Source organism: Monodelphis domestica, chromosome 1 (assembly GCF_027887165.1).
Source record: "Monodelphis domestica isolate mMonDom1 chromosome 1, mMonDom1.pri, whole genome shotgun sequence".
NCBI lineage: Eukaryota > Metazoa > Chordata > Mammalia > Didelphimorphia > Didelphidae > Monodelphis > Monodelphis domestica.
The window spans coordinates 477079144-477104163 of NC_077227.1; the positions used below are offsets into that span (position 1 = coordinate 477079144).

Below are 25020 nucleotides of genomic sequence, written 5' to 3' on the forward strand. Positions count from 1 at the left end.
CACCATCCTTCACATTTTTTTTCCATTAGTTCCCTTGATATCCTTGACATTTTGTTCTTCCAGATGAATTTTATTATTATTTTTCTATTTCTATAAAATAGTGTTTTGGTAGTTTGATTGGTATGGCACTACATAAGTAAACAAATTTAGGTAGGGTTGTCATTTTTATTATATTAGCTCAGCCTACTCTTAAGCAATTAACATTTTTCCAATTGGTTAGATCCAGTTTTATTTGTGTGAATATTTGTGTGTTTTGTAATCATGTTCATATACTTCCTGCTTTTGTCTTGGCAAATAGATTCCAAAGTATTTTCTATTGTCTAGAATGATTTTAAATGGAGTTTCTCTTTCTAACTCTTGTTGCTTAATTTTGTTGGAAATATATAGAAATACTGATGATTTATGTGGGTTTATTTTGTATCTTGCAACTTTGCTAAAATTATTAATTATTTTAACTAGTTTTTTAGTTGATTTTCTAGGATTCTCTAAGTATGCCATTATGTCATCCAGAAAGAATGATAGTTTAATTTCCTTATTGACTACTTTAATTCCTTTAATTTCTTTTTCTTTTCTAATTACTAAAGTTAGCATTTCTAATACAATATTATATAATAGAGGTGACAATAGGCATCCTTGCTTCACTCCTGATCTTATTGGGAAGGTTTCTAACTTATACCCATTGCAGATGATACTTGCGGATGATTTTTAATAAATACTACTTATTATTTTAAGGAAAGACCCTTTTCTTCCTATGTTTTCTATTTCTACATCTATTGAGATACTCATGTGATTTCTGTTAGTTTGATTATTGATATGGTCAATCATGCAAATGGCTTTCCTAATATTAAACCAACCTTGCATTTCTGATATAAATCCTACCTGGTCATAGTGAATTATCCTTATGATAACTTGCTGTAGTCTCATTGCTAGTATCTTATTTAAGACTTTTGCATCAATATTCATTAAGGAAATTGGTCTTTAATTTTCTTTCTCTGATTTTGGTCTTCTTGGTTTAGGTATCAGCACCATAGTCATAAAAGGAATTTGGTAGGACTCCTTCTTTGCCTATTTCGCCAAATAGTTTGTATAGTATTAAGATTAATTGTTCTTTAAATGTTTGGTAGAATTTACTTGCGCCTCCATCTGACTCTGGGGATTTTTTCTTGGGGAAATATTCTATTTCCTCTTTTGCTAATCTAGGCAATTTATACTTTTGTAAATATTCATCCATCTCACCTGGATTATCAGATTTATTGTCCTGTAATTGGGCAAAATAGCTCCTAATAATTGCTTTAATTTCCTATTCATTAGATGCAAAATCATTCCTTTCATTTTTGATACTGGTAATTCAGTTCTTTTCTTTCTTTTTTTTAATCAAATTAACCAAACTCTGTTTAATTTCATTTTCATAGAACCAGCTCCTAGTCTTATTTATTAGTTTAATAGTTCTTTTACTTTCAATTTTATGAATTTCTCCTTTGAATTGTACAATTTCCAAATTAGTCTTAAATTGGGGATTTTTGTTCTTTTACTAGTTTTTTTAGTTGCATGCCCAATTTATTGATCTGCTTTTTTTTTCTATTTTATTGATATAAACACTCAGAGATAGAAATTTTCCCTTAGGTACTACTTTGGCTGTATCTCATAAATTTTGATATGGATATGTGGTGTTATCATTGTCATTCTCTTCAATGAAATCAGTAATTGTTTCTATGATTTGTTCTTTGATCCACCAGTTTTGCAGAATTCAATTATTTCATTTTCAATTAAATTTTTATTTCCCTTTACATGAGCCCTTATTGATCATAATTTTATTGCATTATGATCTGAAAAAGTTAAAAGTTATTTCTGCTTTTCTGCATTTAGTTGTGAAGTTTTTTTATGCCCTAGTACATGGTTAATTTTTTTATGTATACCATATGCTGCTGAAAAGAAAGTATTCTCTATTCAATTTTCTCCAGATATCTATTAAATCAAGCTTTTTCCAAAATTTGATTCACTTCCTTTACTTCTTTCTTATTTATTTTTGTTTTAGACTTATATAGTTCTGATAGGGGAAGGCTGAGGTCCTCCACTAGTATAGTTTTACTGTCTAAATACTTTTTAAGCTCCTTCAGTTTCTCCTCTAAAAATCTGAATGCTATAGCATTTGGGGCATATATACTAAGTACCAGTATTTAGTGATTGTCTATACTACCTTTTATCAAGATGTAATTATCTTCCTTGTCTCTTTTAATCAGATCTATTTTTGCTTTGGCTTTGTCTGAGATCATGATTACTACTGCTGCCTTTTTTTTTTTTGGTCTCAGTTGAAGCCCAATAGATTTTGCTCCAGCCTCTTACCTTTACTCTTTGTGTGTCTACCTGCCTCAAATGTGTTTCTTGTAAACAACATTGGTAGGAATATGTTTTTTAATCCACTCTGCTATCCACTTCCATTTTGTGAGTGAATTCATCCCATTTACATTCACAGTTATGATGACCATCTGTGTATTCACCTCCACCTTGGTTTCCTTTTTTAATCCTGCCCTTTAGTATCTGACTCTTTGTGACCTCATTTGGGTTTTTCTTGGCAAAGATATTAGAATGATTTGACATTTCCTTCTCTAGCTCACATTACAGAGGAAGAAACTGGGCAAGCAGGGTCACACAATTAGTAAGTGTCTGAGGCTGGATTTGAACTAAGGTTTTCCTGACTCCAGGCCTGGTGCTGTATCCACTACACTGCCTAGCTGCCCTATATATTGATCTATATATTGCTCTATATACAAGTAATTAATCTGTCCCAATATCTCCTACCTCATACTCTCCCAAACTGTGTTCCATCACTTTCTTAAGTCTAGAAAATAAACAAAAAATAAGTTCATCCCTAATTTTTAGCTTTTGCTAATTTTACAATGGTGTTTCATAGACCTTACTGCTGACTCCAGAACATGCTTTTCTATAAAGGGTAGAAGCTGATAAGCTCAGAGTTTTAAAACATCATCCAATTTGCCCAGAAACAACACTCCAAGTAGCTATTCCATCTATCCCTGGACTTTATTCAATTTCTTGAAAAATTAAATTAAATTTTATATATAGGCAACTAGGTGGCTCAGTGGATGGAGTGCCATGCCTGGAGATGTAAAATTTAGTGAGTTTACCAAAAAAAAATTACAGGAAAGGATAAAATGAGAAGGAATGACAAAGAGCTATCCACATCAAATTAATGAAGGAGAACCATATAAGATGAAGCTAGAATGGGGTTGCCAGTGTGAATTTTAAAATCTCCATCTTGCTTGGTCTAGCACCCAGGATTGTGCACACCCACACTACACGGGCATGTGCTAGTCAATGACAAATCAGAAATAACTGACTGCCCACCTGGGCTGTCCTAAGCCAAGCTTGAGCCACCATCGGCACTTGTGAGGCACAGGAATTGAGGTAGGGAACAGCCTCGGGAATTCGCTCACTTCCTGTAGACAGGGCTAGGCAGCAGTTTGTGCTAGGAGCTCGAGCAGGGAGGAGGCCCACAGACAGCTTTCCTTCAGATCGGTCCCATGAGTCAAGGACTGATTCTCTTTACCTTGGCCTTTAGGCCTAAAACTCCCTCTGGCTCTGCCAGGTGGTTGAGTTAACCTTTTTCCCTTTTCTCCTTTCTCCTTCTCTCCCTCTCCTTTTTCTTACTCCCTTTGTGATTAAACCACCATAAACTCCATTCTGACTTGAGTGTTTCATTTTAGGAAATCTATGAGTAAATTCCTTGGCGACTATAAATTAATATTATAACAATCTTTAAAGGTGATTTTTCACCATTACACCAGATAATCAAGGTCCTTAAATGCCAGGATCTAGAGTTTTGATAGGCAATGGGAGCCACTAAAGGTATCTGGGAACAATCAGTAATCCCATGGTCTTCCAGTTCTTTTAGTCAACTTGATGTAATTTCACCAGCCTTAGTCACTTGCACTAATTAAGGAAAGCTAGATTTTTCTTTTCATTGGTTCATTTATGTTTAGTTTCAATATCAGCTTCTCCTTTTTGTTCTATTCCTATGCTCCCCTGTCCAAAGCTTATTCTCTAGAAACAAACTCTTCATTGCGAACTACTCCAGCAGTGCTTTACAAATAGTAATTAATGTTTTTGTTAGACTGAATCATTTGTTGAATCTTGCTCTTCAGAATTGGAAGGCTTTGGGTGCTTTGTCTTTCTAGGTAGCTCAGAGTATGACCATGTCAACGGTTGGTCATCAGGGAGCAGGGAATAGGTGAGTTTAGGGCAAGGGAAGCTGTGGGACAAGGAAGCTTCCTTTCCCTATAATCCTTCCAATGTCCTTGGCCCCTGCCCAGATTCATCATACTACCTCTCTGGTTCCTTCCCAAACTAAAATATAACCTCATTTTCTGTATTTATTTTGGCAGTTGCTGACTCCCTTGCATCACCTCACTCCCTACCCCTACCCTGCCATCTTTTCCCCTTGCCTGGATATGGCTCTTCTCCCTGTTGAGGAAATAGAAAATGACTCCCAGGAAAAGGGGAAAGAATTATCCTAAATGAGAGGAAGAGGGAATTTATTTCTCTAAGATGGGTTCCTGAGTGTCCTTTCACAAGATGGGCAGAAATATTCAGGTAAGAGATACAGCTGTGGTGCAGTGAGTTTTAAGGGGTCCCTGGGAGTGATGGAACTCAGATGGACTATCTTGGTGCAGGCATACGTTGGTGTTATTGAGGGTTTGGTTCCAGAGCACCAGAATAAAGCAAATACTTGATAAAATGAGTCATGTGAATGTTTTTGTTTTCCCAGTGCATATAAAAGTTATGTTTATATTATACCATAGTCTATTGAGTATATGAATTTCTTGGGTAGTAAAAAATGTATATACCTTAATTAAAAATACTTTATTGAGAAAAAATGCAAACCTTCACCTGAGCTTTCAACCAATCAAAATCTTTTTTGGATCAGGACAGCGGTTGCTGAAGATTGGGATGGCAAAGGCAATTTCTTAAAATAAGACAATGGTGAAGTTTGCTGCATGGATTGACTCTTCCTTTCACTTGAACACTTAGAAACCATAATAAGGGTTATTAAGTGGCCTAATTTCAATGTTGTTGTGTCTCAGGGAATAGGGAGAACTGAGGAGAGAGAGCCATGATCGCAAGGTTCAATGGAGCAGTCAGAACCTACACAATATTTATGTGGTTTGCTGTCTTAAATGGGCACAATTTGTGGCATCCCAAAACGCTTACAATAGTAGAATCAAAGTTCAACATAACAAAGATAATAATGAAAAAACTTGAAATATTGAGAGAGTACCAAAAATATCACAGTGACACAATGTGAGCTCATACTGTTAGGGAAATGGCATAGCTGGACTTGCTCAATGCATAGTTGCCACATTTGTAAAAAAAAAAACAAAACGCAATAACTTCATGGTGCAATAAAAGAAAGCACAATAAAATGAGGTACATCTGTATATGTCTGTGGTCATTGTTGGGCAATGGGAGGGTTCAGGGAAGAGGGAGCACCAACCACCTATACAGTCCAGACCTGATGAGTCTCAGGTCTTCTCTCCTCACAGGAGTCTCTTTAATGGAATTAAAACAAAACAATAAAAACCATGTCCAGATCCTGCCTGGCTGTAGACATAAGACATAAGCAAGATAGGGTGAGGAGAGAGAGACTTCAGGGACCAAGTCCTTATAGCTTCCTTCTTCTCTTAGCAATGGACTATAGGAAAGATCCAGTAGGTGACAGTAGGTAACAGAATCAGCCTGTCACCTGCCTCAGTTTTCCCATCTGTAAAATGGAAAGGAAAATCTCAGCAAGAATTAGAAGGCTAGGGGGCAACTTGGTGGCTCAGTGGATTGAGAGCCAGTCCCAGATACAGGAGGTCCTGGGTTCAAATGTGACCTCAGATACTTCCTAGCTGTGTGACCCTGAGCAAGTCACTTAACCTCCATAGCCTAGCCCTTATAGATCTTCTACCTTGGAATCAATACACAGTACTGATTCTAAGATGAAAAGTAAGAGTTTAAAAAAAATTTGAAGGCTACCATCTAGAATCTGCACTTAAGGCTAAGAATTACCACACTCCTAGGTCACACTCAAGTCTGGCTGCTGTGAATTTTAAAAACTACTCCACCCTACTCAGACCATACTTTAGAATATCTGATTTAGCTATTTCATGATTAGAAACAATGGAGATGCTTGGTTTAACAGAATCAAGTCTTGGGAACTCTACATTTCTCCACCCTACTTAGTTTAACAAGGTCAGGAATGTCTGCACCATATTCAAGGATTAAGTATCTGAGAAAATGCTCTTCAACAGACATGTGTAGAAACAGCAGACAGACCCCTGGGCTGTCCTAAGTCAAGCTAAGCTATCATTGGTACAGATGAGACGCAAGAAAGTGACATAAAACCATCTATATAGGGCACGTCACTTCCTCTCTTCACTCTCTTTTCTGAGAGATGCATCTCTGGCTGGCAGCGTGCTAATGTTTCGACATCTTGGCGTGATGGCAACTATTTGTCTGGGTTTTGGTGGTGAGTTTGCCCTTGAGCTAATTCAGGTTCAGGCATGTTGGCTGAGCCCTCTTGGCTTTCAGACTTATTCCTTCCTCCTTCACACTCCAAAACCTTACTTTCTAGATCCCCTAATCTACCTGCCCGGAACAAGCCAGGCGGGAGAAATCCTACACCCTTTTCCTTCTCCCTTCTTAAATTTCTTTCCACTATATTAATTAAATCACCATAAATTTCCAGACTGACTTGGGCAAATTTTTTTTTTATATTTGGAATATCCATGGAGGCCAATAATTAATATAGTTTAGGTCACAATGCTAAAATTATCCTTTACACTGCAAAGTATTTTGAACAATGGCGGTCAGCAGAGGTGAGGCAGAATAAGAAGTGGAAAGAAGGCAATTAGTGTGGTTTTATAGAAGACCAGATTTGTTCATATACAGAAAGAAAATGTCCTTCCTCCTTTATAAGTTAACCACATTAAAAAATAAAAACAAATATTCTTTCTTGTTCAGTGTCTTTAGAAAGGAGTTGAATCCTGAACCAGGGCCCATGGGTCTCTTAGACAACTCAGTTGGAGAATCCTAGGACTTCCAGATTTAGGATTGGCATGACTTGCTGGGGACCTGTGGTTAGGCTTCTCAGGGGTCTCTGGACCTCCTACCAAAGCTTACCTAAGGTGTAAGTTTTCACACCTTTCAGAAAACTGTCTGTCAATAGAGGACAGTGCTTTCTGGGAGTGTAGGTACAGTACAAGCATTTACTGAATGACCTCTTCTCCCTTTCTTCCACTGTTAATAGAATCCACAAAACCTAAAGGCCAATTCTAGGCCTTCAGACCTCCCTTTCTTCCCTTCTCCCAAAAGGAAAAGAGGACCCTCCGATCCAAATCTTGACTGTTCTGGTGCCAGAATGCCTCCCCCAACTCCCAGTAGTTGGCTGATAGAACTCTAAGCTGCCTTGTGTGGACTGAGATGAATAGAAGGACTCCTGGGGCCTAGACACAGGAAGGGCACTTGTTTGCCTGTCTTAGTCCCAGGGTCCCAGTGGGGAAGCTCTTTGAGGACTGAAGCTCTCTCTGGCCTCCTTTCTCCTCTCCTCCTTCCCATCCCCTCGCTCTACTTGGTGAGGGCAGAGGCAGAATCCTCTCATGACTATCATGTTAACTGAGCTTGAATTCTGCCCAGATGCTTACTAGTTTGGAGTCAGGTCTCTTTCCTCCTCCATAGCTCCCTATAGTAACTACTTCACTGGTTTTGCTCACAACAAGATTATGGGGAAATGCTTTAAAAATCTTAAAGCTCTCAACTATAGTCACTACAAAAGAGGGCTTCCATGGAGGCAATAACTTCAATAAGTGGGGGGGGAGAGGGGGGAGAAGAGAAGGAGTTAATGGGAAGTGATAGAAATGAAAATAAAAACAGAAATAAAACATTGTTTAAAATACAGAAAACAGGTCAAGATGGTGGCTTAGCAAGCAGCAAAAGTTCAGACCTCAGAAAACCCTTCCTTACCGATTACAAACTGAATGCTCCTAGGGCACCGAAATTCAAACTGAACAACAGGACAGAGGTGGGGAACCCTCCTTCTGGACTCAAATCAAAAGGTACTCCCCCCAAAAGCTGGAATCTGAGAATACTTGGGTCTAAGGGGAAGGCAGAGGGAAGGTCCCAGGACCCCTCCCCCCCAACCCAGAGGGCTGAGCCCCCAGCGGCAGTGGGAACCTCTGAGCGGGCAAAGGTGCTGGTTTGGAGGGTCTACTTTGTGAGCAGTGGGGCGCCGGGCTCGGAGCGTCCAGCATGGACAGTGGGGAGGAAGCCAGGGAGAGACCTGGGCCACAGCTGGGTCCCTCCATCTGGCTCCAGTCTCACCGTTGCCTCGGGGCACATCCAGACCAATCCAGTTGAACTTAATCCAATCAAAAGCCTCCAGAGGACAGGGAAGCTAACATTCCTCCCCTAGAGACTGTACCAAGAGATCCGACAAAGTTCCAAGAGGGGAGACTGACAGCCCCAAAACCAAAAAAAATGAGATGAGCAAGAGCACAGACAAATACGGGGAGCAAAGAAGGGGTAAACTCAAGCAAATAACAGAAAAAGAAGAAAGAAATTACAATAGACAGCTTCTGCACAGGTAATGAGCAAAGAGTGACCAAAACAGAGGGGGAGGGATCAGCAAAGGAAAAATAAAAAATCCCAGCGATTTGGATACAGGCTTTGGAAGAACTCAAAATGCAATTCAAAACACAATTAAGAGAGGTTGAAGACAATTGGGAAAAGAACTTAAAAACTAAGATAAGTCATCTGGAAACAGAGGCACTTGAACTAAAACAAGAAAATAGTGTCTTGAAAGCCAAAATCAACCAGCTGGAAAATGAAGCAAAGGAGATGAAAGATGAGGCAAAGCAGATGAAAGATGAGGTGAAGAAGATGAAAGATGACCTCCAAAGAAAATCAGACCAAAAGGAAAAGGACGACCAAAAAACTAAGGATGAAATCCAGTCTTTAAGAACCAGAATACAACAACTAGAATCAAGTGACCTCACAAGGCAGCAGGACACTATAAAACAAAACCAAAAGAATGAAAAAAATTGAGGAAAATATGAAGCATCTCATTCACAAAACAGAGGATTTAGAAAATCGTTCAAGGAGAGACAATTTAAGAATCATTGGCCTACCAGAAGACCATGACAAAAGAAAAAGCCTGGACATTATATTACAGGAAATTATTAAAGAAAACTGCCCCGAAATCCTTGAACAAGAGGGAAAAGTGGAGATTGATAGAATCCACAGATCACCTCCTGTACTTAATCCCCAACTGACAACACCCAGGAATGTTATAGCCAAATTCAAGAACTATCAGACCAAAGAAAAGATATTACAAACTGCCAAGAAGAAGTCATTCAGATACCAAGCAACCACAGTGAGGATAACTCAGGATCTGGCTGCACCCACACTGAAAAAAAGAAAGGCATAGAATATGATATTCCGGAAAGCAAGGGAACTAGGTCTACAACCAAGAATCAACTATCCAGCAAAACTGACTATATTCTTACAGGGGAAAGTATGGTCATTCAACAAAATAGAAGGATTTCAAGAATTCATAAAGAAAAGACCAGACCTGAAGAGAAAATTTGATGTCCAAACACAGAACTCAAGAGACTCATCAAAGGGTAATTAAAAAAGAGGGGGAAAAAGAAAAACAAAACAAAACAACACAAATTTTTTAAGAGACTCAATAAGTTAAAATGATATGTATCCCTATAAGAAAAGAGGTCATTGGTAACTCTTAAAAACTATTGTTATTACCTGGGCAGCAAAAAGAAGTACACTTAGAGGGAACAATGACAAACTATAGGATGAAAGGACAAGACATAAATAGGTATATAGATATATGCATGCATAAATACATACATATGAGTACATATATATGTAACTAGAGCTTGAAAATAGGTTAATATTAAAAGAAATGGGAAAAGAAAGAAATGGGGGTAAATTTATATGTCACAAAGAAGCTCATGGTGGGAGGGGGAGAACATCAATACACTGGAAGGGTAAAGAGGTCGGAGACAGGAAATACTCAAACTTTTACATGCTTTGAAATTGACTCAAAGAAGGAAAAACAATCCAATCCATTGGGGGCAGAGAATAGATTTGCGCCCTATAGGGGACTAGAAGGGTACCAAAGGTCTGGTGGGGAGGGAAGCAGTACAAGAGAGGGAGGGGGCAGGGGGTTAATTTTAGAAAGACTACAGGGAAAATAAGGGTGGGGAATTAGAAGAGAGTGGGGTAGAAAGGGAAGTAAAATAAGGGTGGGAACAAGGGGGACTGTTTAAAAGCAAACATTGGTGTAGAAGGAAATAATGAAAGAAGAAAAGGCAGGAACATGAGCAGAAATCAAAATGCTGGGAAATACACAGCTAGTAATCATAACTTTGAATGTGCATTTGGAAGAACAAAAGATCAAGGATATCCAGGGAAATCATGAAAAAAAATGCAAAGGAAGGAGGACTTGCAGTCCCAGATCTCAAACTATACTATAAAGCAGTGGTTATCAAAACAATTTGGTACTGGCTAAGAGACAGAAAGGAGGATCAGTGGAATAGACTTGGCGTAAATGATCTCAGCAAGACAGTTTATGACAAACCCAAAGACCCCAGCTTTTCGGACAAAAATCCATTATTTGATAAAAACTGCTGGGGAAATTGGAAGACAGTGTGGGAGAGATTAGGTTTGGATCAACACCTCACACCCTACACCAAGATAAATTCAAAATGGGTGAATGACTTGAACATAAAGAAGGAAACTATAAGTAAATTAGGTGAACACAGAATAGTATACATGTCAGACCTTTGGGAAGGGAAAGATTTTAAAACCAAGCAAGACTTAGAAAGAGTCACAAAATATAAAATAAATAATTTTTACTACATCAAATTAAAAAGTTTTTGTACAAACAAAACCAATGTAACTAAAATCAGAAGGGAAGCAACAAATTGGGAAATAATCTCCATAAAGACCTCTGACAAAGGTTTAATTACTCAAATTTACAAAGAGCTAAATCAATTGTACAAAAAATCAAGACATTCTCCAATTGATAAATGGGCAAGGGACATGAACAGGCAGTTCTCAGCCAAAGAAATCAAAACTGTTAATAAGCACATGAAAAAAGTGTTCTACATCTCTTATAATCAGAGAGATGCAAATCAAAACAACCCTGAGGTATCACCTCACACCTAGCAGATTGGCTAACATGACAGCTATGGAAAGTAATGAATGCTGGAGGAGATGTGGCAAAGTAGGGACACTAATTCATTGCTGGTGGAGTTGTGAATTGATCCAACCATTCTGGAGGGCAATTTAGTGCCCAAAGGGCACTAAAAGACTGTCTGCCCTTTGATCCAGCCACAGCACTGCTGGATTTGTACCCCAAAGAGATAATAAGGAAAAAGACTTGTACAAGAATATTCATAGCAGCACTCTTTGTGGTGGCCAAAAATTGGAAAATGAGGGGAGGCCCTTCAATTGGGGAATGGCTGAACAAATTGTGGTATATGTTGGTGATGGAATACTATTGTGCTAAAAGGAATAATAAAGTGAAGGAATTCCATGGAGACTGGAACAACCTCCAAGAAGTGATGCAGAGTGAGAGGAGCAGAACCAGGAAAACATTGTACACAAAGACTGATACACTGTGGTACAATCGAAGGTAATGGACTTCTCCATTGGTGTCAATGCAATGTCCCTGAACAATCTGCAGGGATCTAAAAAACACTATCCACAAGCAGAGGATAAACTGTGGGAGTAAAAACACCGAGGAAAAGCAACTGCTTGACTACAGGGGTGGAGGGGATATGACTGAGGAGAGACTCTAAATGAACACTCTAATGCAAATACCAACAACATGGAAATGGGTTTGAATCAAGAACACATGTGATACCCAGTGGAATCACATGTGGGCTATGGGAGAGGTGGTGGGAGGGGGGGAAGAAAAGAAAATGATCTTTGTTTCCAATGAATAATGTTTGGAAATGACCAAATAAAATAATGTTTAAAAATGCAAAAAAAGAAAAATAAATAAATAAATAAAAATAAAATAAAATAAAATAAAATACAGAAAACAAAAAGTTCAGAGAAGACCTGAAAACGGCAATCTTGTTACTACCTTGGGCTATCTGGTATCTGGAATTCTTTCTGTCTTCATCTCCATCTCCTCCATTCCCTGGCTATTTTCAAATCCTAGCTAAAATCCTAAATCCTCTATCCTTTCCAGATCTCCTCTAATGCCAGTGCTTTTCTCCTGGTAATTATCTCTAGTTTATCCTTTCTGCTTATATATCCTGTTTGTATATAGTGGTTCAAATGTTATCTCCTTCACATGAGCTCCTTGAGAGCAGAGATAGTCAGTTTGTCTTTTCTTTCAATCCTCAACACTTAGCAAAGTCCAGGAAGCTAAGTAGCCCTTAATACATCCTTGTTAATGTTACTTAAATTTAATACACTTAAAAAAACCCTGTATGTAACAAAAGTTAATATTTACATATTCAATACTCTTTTGTTCTAGACCCATTGGAATGTTTGTAGATGATGTCAGTTTATTAATATTTTTAAAAGGAAATCTGAAACATTTATATAACTGTCAATTATTATAATGTATTATTAATTCCACAAAAGGTAAAGAGCTGGAGGATCTAGAGATGGAGAGAGGAGTTTTGAACTTTGACTCTGGACCCCCTAAGCTCAGAATAGATCTTAAGGGAGGGAAGCCCTAAAAGATCAATATCTCTTTGGACTCATTGCTTCCTTACAGGATTTACTCTGGGAAAATCTCCAGCTATAACTCCCATATAAGTGGTTTCTAGGTTTTCACCAATGTGTTGTCCAGAAAGGATAATCACTCCCTTACAAGTACTCAAGATAATAAATACATATCAAGAATAGTTAGGAGGAAAAGAAACAAACATTTATTAAGTACCTACCATGTTCTTGGGAATGTACTAAAGCACTTTATAAATATTATCTCCTTTGATCCCCACAACAACCCTGGGAAATGGGTACTGTTATTACCTCCATTTTAAAGTTGAAGAAACTGAGGCAAATAGAGTTTAAGTGACTGATTTGCCCAGGTCACACAGCTAGTAAGTAGAAATTGGATTTGAACTTGGGTCTTTTGTCCTTACTCCAGGTCCATCACTCCACTGCATCAGATACACTCATTGTAGCCTAGAAGCATTCACATTTCTCCTCTGATGGGTTCCATTTTTCCACTAGGGTCCAAGAGTCCTTCTAACATGGTGCCTTTATGTGACTTAGACTCCTTTTCCTTAAGATCACAGAAGGTATATGGGGTGTTCAGGGAAGACCAGCTCCTCTGATACCAGGGCTTGATGAATCCTTTTCAGGGCTGCTCATCTTTTGGGGTCCACCTTTCAACCAGTTGTCTCCTGTGGATCCAGGAAGCCATAGCATACATAGCAACCACACGCTGATAAGCCATCTTGACAGACAGGCTAAACCAGGCTGAAGGTGACCAATGGGCCTCAGGTGAGGTAGGGGGAGGTCTACCCCAAGCATGGGAAGATATCCCCTGGCTGAATGCGGAGATGAGAACAATTTGTTCCACCAGCCATGAAGGAGGCTGAAGCAGGTTCCATGGTCAGACTTCCAAGATGCCGAGGTCATCCACTGTATCGTGAGCCATCACCAGTCCTCTTGACTTTTGTCTGCCACTAGACTCTGATAATTCTGAAAGAGAGAACAAAGCTTTCAGCCTCACTTAAATCCAATTTGTGGCAGTCAAAAGACATCAGTGATGTCATTTTGTCCTCTTCTAGTACAAAGGACAATAACCAACTAATCTTTTTAAATTTTTATTTATTTATAAATATTTTTCCAAGATTCATTTTCTTTCCCTCCCCTCTTTCCTCCCCCCTCCCATAGGGAGGGGGAACCAACTTATTATTTGGTTACTCCCTTTCTTTCTAGATACCTTCAAACTCTAGAATTTCAGCATTACTCGGAGATAAAGTTAACAATGCCCAGGAAATGCCCCCTCTTTGTCTATAGGGCCACATTCAGCCATCTCTTTTTTGAAACTAAGAGGAATGATCTTGTCCATGAACTGCCTTCTCAGGGGCAATAAAAGTGTGCACTGCTACAAGGACTCTTGGCACCCCACCAATAGCTCAGAAATTATAATTCTTCTAAGGAATTGTTTTCACCAGACTCCAGACTTATAGAGCAGCCATTAGTAGCTATAGGGGTTTGAGGTAAAGGAGAAGAAGAAATATATCTCCATCCTTTCAACCCAAGCACTCTATAAAAAAAGTCCCAGGAAAAATGCCCAAGTCAGTCAATAAGCACTTGTTCATTGCCCACTATATGCCAGGCACTGTGCTAAATTCTAAGGATACAAAGATAGGCAAAAGACAGTCTCAAGGAGCTCATAGTCTAATGGAGGGAATAACTACAACAAATAAGCCATAAATAGGATGAACTGGAGATTATCTCAGAGGGAAGACTCAGATATAAGTTGACCCAAGGGGAGATATGGAAAGGATTATTGCAGAAGGCAGAACTTTGGGAGAGAAAGAAAGAAAGAAAGAAAGAAAGAAAGAAAGAAAGAAAGAAAGAAAGAAAGAAAGAAAGAAAAGAAAGAAAGAAAGAAAGAAAGAAAGAGAAAGAAAGAAGAGAAAGAGAAGAAAGAAGAAGAAAGAAGAAAGAAAGAAGAAGAAAGAAAGAAAGAAAGAAAGAAAGAAAGGAAGAAGAAGAAGGAAGGAAGGAAGGAAGGAAGGAAGGAAGGAAGGAAGGGAAGGAAGGAAGGAAGGAAGGAAGGAAGAAGAAAGAAAGAAAGAAAGAAAGAAAGAAAGAAAGAAAGAAAGAAAGAAAGAAAGAAAGAAAGAAAGAAAGAAAGAAAGAAAGAAAGAAAGAAAGAAAGAAAGAAAGAAAGAAAGAAAGGAAGAAGAGAAAGGAAGAAGGAAGGAAGGAAGGAAGGAAGAGGAAGGAAGGAAGGAAGGAAGGAAGAAAGGAAGAAAGAAAGAAAGAAAGAAAGAAAGAAAGAAAGAAAGAAAGAAAGAAAGAAAGAAAGAAAGAAGAAGGAAGGAAGGAGGAAGGAAGGAAGGAAGGAAGGAAGGAAGGAAGGAAGGAAGGAAGGAAGGAAGGAAGGAAGGAAGGAAGGAAGGAAGAGAAGAAAGAAAGAAAGAAAGAAAGAAAGAAGAGAAAGAAAGAAAGAAAGAAAGAAAGAAAGAAAGAAAGAAAGAAAGAAAGAAAGAAAGAAAGAAAGAAGAGGAAGAGAAGGAAGGAAGGAAGGAAGGAAGGAAGGAGGAAGGAAGGAAGGAAGGAAGGAAGGAGGAAGGAAGAAGAAGGAAGGAATAAAGAAAGAAGGAAGGAAAGAAGTAAAGAGGAAGGGACAGAGGAAAGGAGAAGATCAGGAAAGGATTATTGCAGAAGCAGAACTTTAGCTGAGAGAAAGAAAAGAGAGAAAGAAGGAGGGAAGGGAGGGAGGGAAGAAAGGAAGGAAGCAAGCAAGGAAGGAAGGGATAAACAAGTTCATTTCCTGGTTTCCATAAGCCACCTGAAGCAGTTTAGTAAAGTGGAAAGAAAATTGGACTAGGTCTTGGTCAGTTTACCTCATTTTTTAAAATCTGTATAATGAAGGCAAAAATCTCTATTTATAAGAGGTAAGAGGGTGTCTGCATGTCCATTATTACTGTCCATCGCCCTGGGCATCAGTACTGTAGGCTTGACTCTGACATCTTGCACTTTTAACTTTACACTTGAACCTATCCAAGGAGATTATATCCCTTTCAGTCTTGTTTTTATACTGCTGAAGGTTTTAAATTTTGTTAATGTTTTACTGAGGTTTCCTCCTCGTTTTTTATTTACATCACTGTCATGTCTCACTGCTCCCTAGGGACAAATAAGTACAGACAAACAAACAAAGGAATGTATTAGCCGTGTCTGAAAGTGCATGCCTCATTTGGTGTCTGTGGCATACCACCTTTCTGCTGAGAAGTTATCCTTTTGAGTCTTGCAAGGACTAATCTTGATGGGGTGTTGCTTCATGGTTCCATGCTTTTGGAGTCTTCCAGCTCCAAAGAGTATACCAAAGAAGCCAAGTCTCTAGGACTTGGTGTCATGGAATCAGTGAACCATTCTACAAACAATGATGAAATACCTATATAGGTAGAAATTCATGAAACAAATAGTAATTGAATCCTCACTTTGTGCAAGGCCTTTGTGTTAGGCATCATGAAGGATCAAGCATAATCCCTATCCTGAAAGATAGGGTTTAGTAGAGGAGATAGTATGGACTCGTTGGCAAACCTAAGGCACATGTGCCAGAGGGAGACCACTTCCCTCCCCCTCTCCATGCAACAGAGAACATTCCTCAGTTCACCCACCCCTCTACCAGCAGCCTAATGGGAATGCTTCCTTCCTCCCCTATCTGGGTAAGGTGGGGAGCTCACAAGGGCATGAGGGTTGCTGTTTGAGCACTTGGCCTATAAAAGTTCATCATAGCTGGAATAGAGTGTCTCAGATTGCTTCTTACCTTTCTATATCTGTGAGGTCTAAATGCCAAAATAATAGTGTACATTCTAACAGTTCTAGGGCTTAGGGAATTGGTGATATTACTGTATCTAATGTCTTACCCACACAAGTCACTTGGTATCAACTTTTTTATATATAAATTGCTCATCCATCTTTGATGTCCATCTCTCACCCAACTCTACTTTGTGGTTCCAAGAAACTGTACCCTGCACAGCAGTCACATACTGGTAAAATCATCTTGGCAGATGTCTACCTTAAGCATATGAATACTTCCCCCTAGCTAAATGTGTAGATGAGAACATTTTTTTCCAACAGCCATGAAAGAGGCTGAAGCTGACTTGATGGAACACTTAGAGCTTGGCCAGAACTTGAAGATGCCAAAAGTCATCTAGTGCATCCTGGGCCTCCACCATTCATCTTATTTGTCCTGACTCTGGGCTTGAATGATGACTTTGTGCCACTCTCCTCCCTTAAATTCTATGATGTCATTGGTCTTTTTCAAAAATGAAGGACAATGAACAACTCAACCAATTGGATTCTTGTTGAGGGTCAAATGATATAACTTATGCAAAATGTTTTTGGAATATAAGTTTTATACGAAGGAAAGGAATCTTTCTCCCTTGAAGAATGGGCAGTTCAAAAAATATAGAAAGAAGGGCTAACTAGAAGGAAACTGTGGAGAGACAAGAGGACATAGGTTCAAGTATGGCCTCAGACACTTCCTAGCTGTGTGATCCTGGGCAAGGTTAAGTGTTTGGAAAAAAAAAATAACAGAAAGAACAGACATAGACTTGTATATGCTAAAAAAGAAAACTCTTCCATTTGTTCTTCCTCTTTCCTCCCTTTCCTCAATTACTTCCCTTTTCTAGAGGAGGAGGGGGTGGCAATATGAGCCTGAGGCTGGCACACTATCCCCACAAGGGCCCATCTTCATTCGGTTAGTTCAATGAAACTCAATTTCACTTTTACATCTATCTGGTGTAAATGACATGTCATGTGTTAGGGAGACAAAATCTCAATAAGCTTACAGTATAAAGAAGAACATGACACATACACATATAAATATAACATAAGGGGCAAAGGAGGGATCCAGACAAAACACTTGGGGAAAATTAAATAATAAGAGATCAGCTACAGAGGGAGAAAAGGAAGCCAAGGAAGGCTTTATGGAGAGGATGACACAGAAATAGAGCTTTGAGGAAAGAGACGTATTTGAGAAGATAATGATGAGAGGCAGCTAAGCTCAATGGATAGAGAGCCAAGACCTGGAAATAGGAAGTCTTGGGTTCAAGTCTGATCTCAGACACTTCCTACCTGTGTGGTCCTGAGCAAGTCCCTTAACATCAGCTGCCTAGCCCTCATAACTCTTCTGCCTTGGAAACTATACTTAGTATGGATTCTAAGGCAGTAGGTAAGATTTGTTTTTTAAGAGATAATGATGAAGAGGAAATTGGTTCAAGGCCTGAGGAGCAGCAAAATATGCACAGAGGAGGGAGGTAGTAAAATGCTAGAAACGTAGAAAGCACAAAGGGAGATCATGTGAAAGAAACCAGGCTGGAATGGTTGTGGAGGACCTTCAACCCTGGGTTAAGAATGGTGATTTATAGTTAGAACAGGGGTACGGGAAGAACATTTGAACAGATGTTCTGAATATGGACTGGGGAGAAAAGATATCTAGACTGAAGGCAAGGAGCCAGCTGGAAGACTGATGAAGAGGATAGAACCCTGCACCTTTGTCTTCCCTTCCCAACCCCGTCCCACGGAGGGTAGGACTCAGCTACCTGAGTCTCTGCACTCTGGGGTAGACCTTGAAGTCTTACAAATAAGGGAGAGAGGGGAAGAGGGAAGAGGAGAGGCACCCCATTTAAACTCAGGCCTTCCTGACTCCAGGCCCAGAGCTCTAACTGCTTCATAGGGGTGAGACACAGATTTGGGATTGGGTGCCATATTGAGACCCACTCTGGACTCACTCTGCCAGGACCCTTGTTTTCTCCTTAGTCACCCATCAATCTTTGCCCCTCTCCTAAACCAGCTGACAAGTCCACAGCAGAAAGTTGAGGACAGATTCTCCCTCATATATCCCATACCTCCAGGAAAGGCTGAGTTATTTTGAGTCACCCAAAATGGGGAGAAGAGCCACATCAATCATTTTCTTCTCCATTCCTGGTAACTCTTTAATACCCACAGAAGAAAGCAGTCTTCCTAGAGTTCTTTGGTTGGAGGCATGAAAAATGGCAGGTTCCTATCCATCTTGTCTTCTCCTCCCACATCCATCAGGTACATACCAGACTCTGGAACCCAGTCTGGGGGTTAGGGGTGGCTTCAGGGCCAGGACAGGGATAGATGCAGGCTCTATTAAAATCTTGGGCAATTCCCATGCCAGCCACCAGAGTGCAGGGCCAGCTCATGTTAGAGCTAAGCCTGAAGTTGGGCACCAGGCAAGATGCTAGGGGGTAAGAAGCCCAAATCCTGGAGTATCTCCTGTGACCTGGGCTCAGAGTCTCATTCTGCTCCACTTGTTGGAACTTGAGGTATAACCTGGACTTGTCTGAAAGGGTAGGATTTTTTGTGGGCAGAGGAGTCCCTTCAAGCTCTCCCAAAGGCCCCTACCTAGATATGCCCATCTCCCAGAGATTCTCTAGTCTTAGTTTCCCATCTGTCACTCTGAGGGGGCAACAAAGAGCTCCCATGGCCATGGGTATCATTTCAGCTGAGTCATCTTAATGGGGAAGGGAAACAGGGTAGAAACAAGCAGAGGGAGCAGGCCTTAGTGTCACCTTTCTCTTTGTCATAAAAAATGGAGGCTCTGGTGGGGTTTGAACAAGGAAAAGACCTCTTCTTCCAAGACAGACCTCTAGGAACTAATCTGTTCTTCCTCCTGGCATTTGGGAAGGAGAGGGGGCAATGCCAGTGTCTGTGCTTTTCTACAGAAATGAATGTTCTGCGAGGGATGCCCATCAATTGGGGAATGGCTGAACAAACTGTGGTATATGTTGGTGATGGAATACTATTGTGCTAAAAGGAATAATAAAGTGGAGGAGTTCCATGGAGACTGGAACAACCTCCAGGAAGTGATGCAGATCGAGAGGAGCAGAACCAGGAGAACATTGTACACAGAGACTAATACACTGTGGTATAATCGAACGTAATGGACTTCTCCATTAGTGGCGGTGTAATGTCCTGAACAACTTGCAGGGATCCAGGAGAAAAAAACACCATTCATAAGCAAAGGATAAACTATGGGAGTGGAAACACCGAGGAAAAGCAACTGCCTGAATAAAGAGGTTGAGGGGACATGACAGAGGAGAGACTCTAAATGAACACTCTAATGCAAATACTATCAACAAAGCAATGGGTTCAAATCAAGAAAACATCTAATGCCCAGTGGACTTACGTGTTGGCTATGGGGGGTGGGGGGGAAGAAAAGAAAATGATCTATGTCTTTAACGAATAATGCTTGGAAATGATCAAATAAAATATATTAAAAAAAAAAAATGAAATGAATGGTTCTGGGGCAGCTGAGTGACTCAGTGGATTGAAAGCCAGGCCCAGGGATAAGAGATCCTGAGTTCAAATCTGAGCTTAGACCCTTCCTAGCTGGGGTGACCCTGGGAAAGTCACTTAACCCCCATTGCCTAGCCCTCACTGCTCTTCTGCCTTGGAGCCAATACACAACATTGATTCTAAGATGGAAGGTGAGGGAAGAAAGAAAGAGAGAAAGAAAGAAAGAAGAGAGAAAGAAAGAGAGAAGAAAGAAAGAAAGAAAGAAAGAAAGAAAGAAAGAAAGAAAGAAAGAAAGAAAGAGAGAGAGAAAGAGAGAAAGAGAGAAAGAAAGAGAGAAAGAGAGAAAGAAAGAGAGAGAGAGAGAGAAAGAGAGAGAGAAAGAAAGAGAGAGAGAGAGAGAGAAAGAGAGAGAGAGAGAGAAAGAGAGAAAGAGAGAAAGAAAGAGAGAAAGAAAGAGAGAAAGAAAGAGAGAAAGAAAGAAAGAAAGAAAGAAAGAAAGAAAGAAAGAAGAAAGAAAGAAAGAAAGAAAGAAAGAAAGAAAGAAAGAAAGAAAGAAAGAAAGAAAGAAAGAAAGAAAGAAAGAAAGAAAGAAAGAAAGAAAGAAAGAAAGAAAGAAAGAAAGAAAGAAATGAATGTTCTGCCCCATGGCCCAGATGCAAGGAACCACAGTACCCCTCTTAGGGCAAGGCTCCCCACACACACTTCTTTCCCACTTCCTGCTGTGGCCTCTGCCTATCCACCTCCTTTAACAACGAGATAGATTTGAGCCTCCATTGTTCATTACAAAGAAGGAGGCAGACAAGGTGCCTATCGTGTCTGCCATTCCAAATGCCAGGCATATATTCTGTCCTTACTTCAATCTTCCCCCATGGCCACCCTTGAGCAATATGGAATACTCCCATCACCACTGCTGCTCCCAATATAGCCGAATTTCCGTCTCTGAGATGCCCAGGGCCATTGGGCTGGTTAAGAGGAGAATGGTTTGAGGCAATGGTCAACAAAGCTCCAGAATGATTTCAGACTGTGAAGGAAAGCTTTGTGGGATCTCCATTTGGCTCCTTTCCCTCCCTACCCAATTCCTAGGCACCTCCCAAGGCATTCAAGTACCCCCTAGGCTATCATCCACAGAGATTTTGTCATCACTCTTCCACCTCTCACACCTGCCTGCTCTGCCTAGGATTACTTCAGGGGTTAGGACTAGTTTTCAGATCCAGCTCTTCTTTTTGGTTCCTGTTGTAATGACTAGCCAAGAAAAAGGGCGCAGGCATAACAGAAGACCCAGGACCCATCAATCCCCTCTCCCCCTCTCCATTCCCCTCCCACACTCCCTCTAATCTATTCCAGTCACAGAAACCACAACCCAATCTGCCAACTTCCCTGTGGCCTCTCATAAAATCATAAAATGTTAGCGCCAAAAAAAACTGTAGAGCTTGTCTAGTTCAGCACAGCCTCATTTTAGACATGAAGAAGCAGAGGCCCAAAGAGGGTGAGAGGCTTGCTTTGGATCACACAGCTATTATTATTTTTATTCATGTAATTTTATCACTAATAATAACAGGTAGCATTTACATAACATCTTCAATATATGTGCCAGGTATTGTGCTAAGCACTTTATAATGATCTTACTTGATCCCCGCAATCAGCCTGGGGAGGGAGGTGTTGTTATTATCCCTATTTTATAAATGTGGAAACTGAGGCAAACTGAGGTTAAGTGACTTGCCCTGGGTCACACAGTTAGAATCTGAACTCAAGATTTCTTGACTCCAGGTCTGGTGCTCTATCCAACTGTGCCATTACCCCCTCCCCACTTCTTTTTTTTTTAAACCTTTACCTTCCTTCTTAGAATCTTAGAAGAGTGGTGAGGACTAGGCAATGGGGGTTCAGTGACTTGCCCAGGGTCACACAGCTAGGAAGTGTCTGAGGTCAAATTTGAACCCAGGACCTCCCATCTCTAGGCCTGGCTCTCAATCCATTGAGCCACCCAGCTGCCCCCTCCCTACTTCTTCTATAAGAGCCCATTTCCCAGCTCCAAACACCAAAACTCCTTTGACACCATTGGAAAGATTTTAGATTGTCCTCTACCCATGATGAATGATCTTGGGGGCCATCTAGTCCAAACCAGAGTTTCATAGGTAGGGGAGGGGAGCTTCTAAGACCTGGACGGTTCTCATCCTTGGTTATTCATTTCCTAGTAGGTCTGTGCTGTTTTTCAGTAGACAGCATTCTTCCTGAGATCAAGAAGCAGGGTTTGCCCCACAACCCTTGGCCCCCTCCCCTCCCTCTTGACTAAGCATTTGCAAGAAAAATCTCTGAGGCTTTGCTCCAAGGTTCTGAGGTTTTTATTTATATATTGTGTTTCTTATACCACTACATGGCCAATGTGAGCATGACGCTGATGAAGTAGTTTCAGCATCTCATACTGAGAATTTGTTGTCCCTCAAAAATCCCTCCCATGCCATAGCTCATTCATATCAGTCTTTTAAAGTGATTTCCTTGTCACAAAACACAGGATTTGAATTTACAGTTATAGTCTGGCCCATCAGTGAAAGAGATCCTGGTAAAAATCACCACAGCATCCCCTTACACACACACACACACACACACACACACACACACACACACACACACACACACACACACACACGTTTCAAGATTTTCATTTTACAGCCGGGAAACAGCTCCTGAAAGGAGTGACTTGCCCAAGGCCACACATCCAGGAAATGGTCCAGCCTGGACTCAAAGTCTTTCATGGGAGTTTAGTGTTGTTTTTTAGGAGTCTGGCTTCTTCATGGGACTGTGAAAGAACAAGGAGTAGAAGGTAAGGTGAAGAGAAGAGAACAGGACAGCATATTGGATTCCGTCGCTCCTCAGGACCCAGGGGCCCATCCAGGAAAAGCCTCTGCGGGCCGACCGACCTCCACTTAGCCAGAGCCTGGATGGCTGGGAGCCACTGCGGCAGCTAGCCAGCGCAGGCCTGATCATTGTGATTTAAACCAGGCTTCTAAGTCCCTGTAGACCTGGCCCTGGGGCAGATGGGGATAGCGGGCACAGACGCCGCAGAAGCGCTCCCTCCAGTCGCTGTAGAGCCGCACAGCTAGCCTTTTACGCCAGGCAAAGAAGCGCTGATAGTGGCTGGCGTTGACGCTCTTCAGGAAGGTGGCCAGGTCCCGGACGGAGCCGAAGTCATCGACGTGCACAAAGGAATCGGCCGGCAAGAAGGCCTCGTAGGTGGCCCGGGGAGGGCCCAGCACCACAGGCACGACCCCGGCACTCAGGGCATTTCTCCACAGCTTCTCGGTGATGTAGTCCGGGTGCTGGGAGTTTTCGAATGCCAGGTAGAATCGGTAGGGGGCAAGGGTGGGCAGGAGGCAGCCGGCGCAGAGGGGCTTCCTGCTGGCGCGGCCAAAGACGTCTATCAGGAGATACTTAGACAGCTGGCTGTACACTAGCGCACGCTTCTGCGTCCGCCGGTAGTTACTGATGACCCAGGCAGCGGTGCGGTTCTTGGCTGGCACGGGGAGATCAGGGCCGGCTCGGGGCACCAGCTCTCCATAAGGCACAAAGATGTCAGAGTCCCTCCGGTAGCTCATGACCCAGGTGAAAATGTTCCGGTAACGGGAAAGCCCGTGAGTATTGCTTGGAGACTCGAGGTTGGTCCATACCCAGGGCTGCCCCGGGGGCCGCTTAGCCAAAGGCAGCCGGACGGCCCCGCTCTGGAGTTCGTGATGGTGGAAGACCACTACGTTGGCCCGGTGGAGGAGGCTACGGTTGGTGCTGAGCCAGCAGTCGGCCACGCCGTAGCGAGCACAGACATCACCATCCAATGGCAGGGACTTGTTAAAGGGCCAGTGCCAGATAAGGACCGTGAGTTTGGAGTGGGGCTGTAGGACTCCACTCAGGGACCATATACCCGTGTCCCATGGCCTGCTTGAAGACAGGAAATGAGCGATCAGGAGCCAGAGAGCGATGAGCAGTACCATCCCAACCATGGCTTGATGGGAGAAGAGCAGTCTGTAGGCGGACATTGCCTAAGGATCGGACCTGACCAGTGCCTTGGATCCATCTGACTCCTCCTTGTCTCTGGAACAGAAAGTCATAGCTGATGTGGGTCCATGGAAGTTATTCTGGGGGATGGGAAGGGGGAGGGAACTTTGGGGTAGAACAATAAAAGGGTAATAGGAAATGGATATGACGGAATCAGGGTCCTATTCTCAGTCTCAATCTTCTCATCTGTAAAATGGGGATAATAATACTATTTGTATGATTAATTTCACTGGGATGTTGGGAGAAAAATATTTTGGAAAGGTTAAAGCTCTATATAAATGTGAGTTATTATGATGACTCCTCGGGTATACATTTATCCATAAGCTCCACGCTAAAGTAAGGAAATGAAGGTGAGAAGCTCCATTTGCATCCTCCATGGAAGCCTGGGTCCAGAAGGGTGTGGAATATCTGAACCCTGCTTACAGGCATTGAGACAGAGTAGTGGGAGATCCATTTGAGGAACTGGCCTTCCCTAAGCCCAGGTTAGGTTTCTCTGCCACGAATGTTTGTCCCAACTTTCACAACCCGATATGATTGAGGATGTAGACTCTAAAGGATCCCCCTACATCAATAATATGTAAAACGCAATGGTGTGTGTCAGCTACAGGAGGGGGAGTTGGGAGAGGGGAGGGAAAGAACATGAATCATGTAACCATGGAAAAAGATTCTAAATTAATTAATTAAATAAAGATTTTCAATCCAACCTTCACACCCACTCCCCCTGACTAATTCTTCCTTACCATCCTTTCATAGGGAGTCCTAATGCCTAGCCAGCCCCCCAGTTACACTCCACATCCCAGTTGGGTGTCTTGTGTCTCCCTCTCCCACTACCCCCCTTAATCACCACTCTGATCCAGAGAACCCTGTCTGGAATCTGACGAGCTGTCCTGTGCTGGGACAGAATGGACCCATAGACTCACT

At 41.4% G+C, this 25020-nt stretch overlaps 1 protein-coding gene across 1 annotated transcript; it reads right to left on the bottom strand.

Annotated features, from left to right (window-relative positions):
* Positions 1 to 22376: 22376 nt before the first annotated feature.
* FUT7 (fucosyltransferase 7) lies at positions 22377 to 24160 on the bottom strand. Its single transcript, XM_007475406.3, has one exon. The coding sequence runs from the start codon at positions 24078 to 24080 to the stop codon at positions 23034 to 23036; it is 1047 nt and encodes a 348-aa protein (XP_007475468.1). The 5' UTR covers positions 24081 to 24160; the 3' UTR covers positions 22377 to 23033.
* Between the last annotated feature and the right edge of the window lie 860 nt (positions 24161 to 25020).

Excerpts from the sequence above, each read along its gene's own strand:
- FUT7 (XM_007475406.3), bottom strand. The coding sequence starts at position 24,080 with ATGTCCGCCTACAGACTGCTCTTCTCCCATCAAGCCATGGTTGGGATG.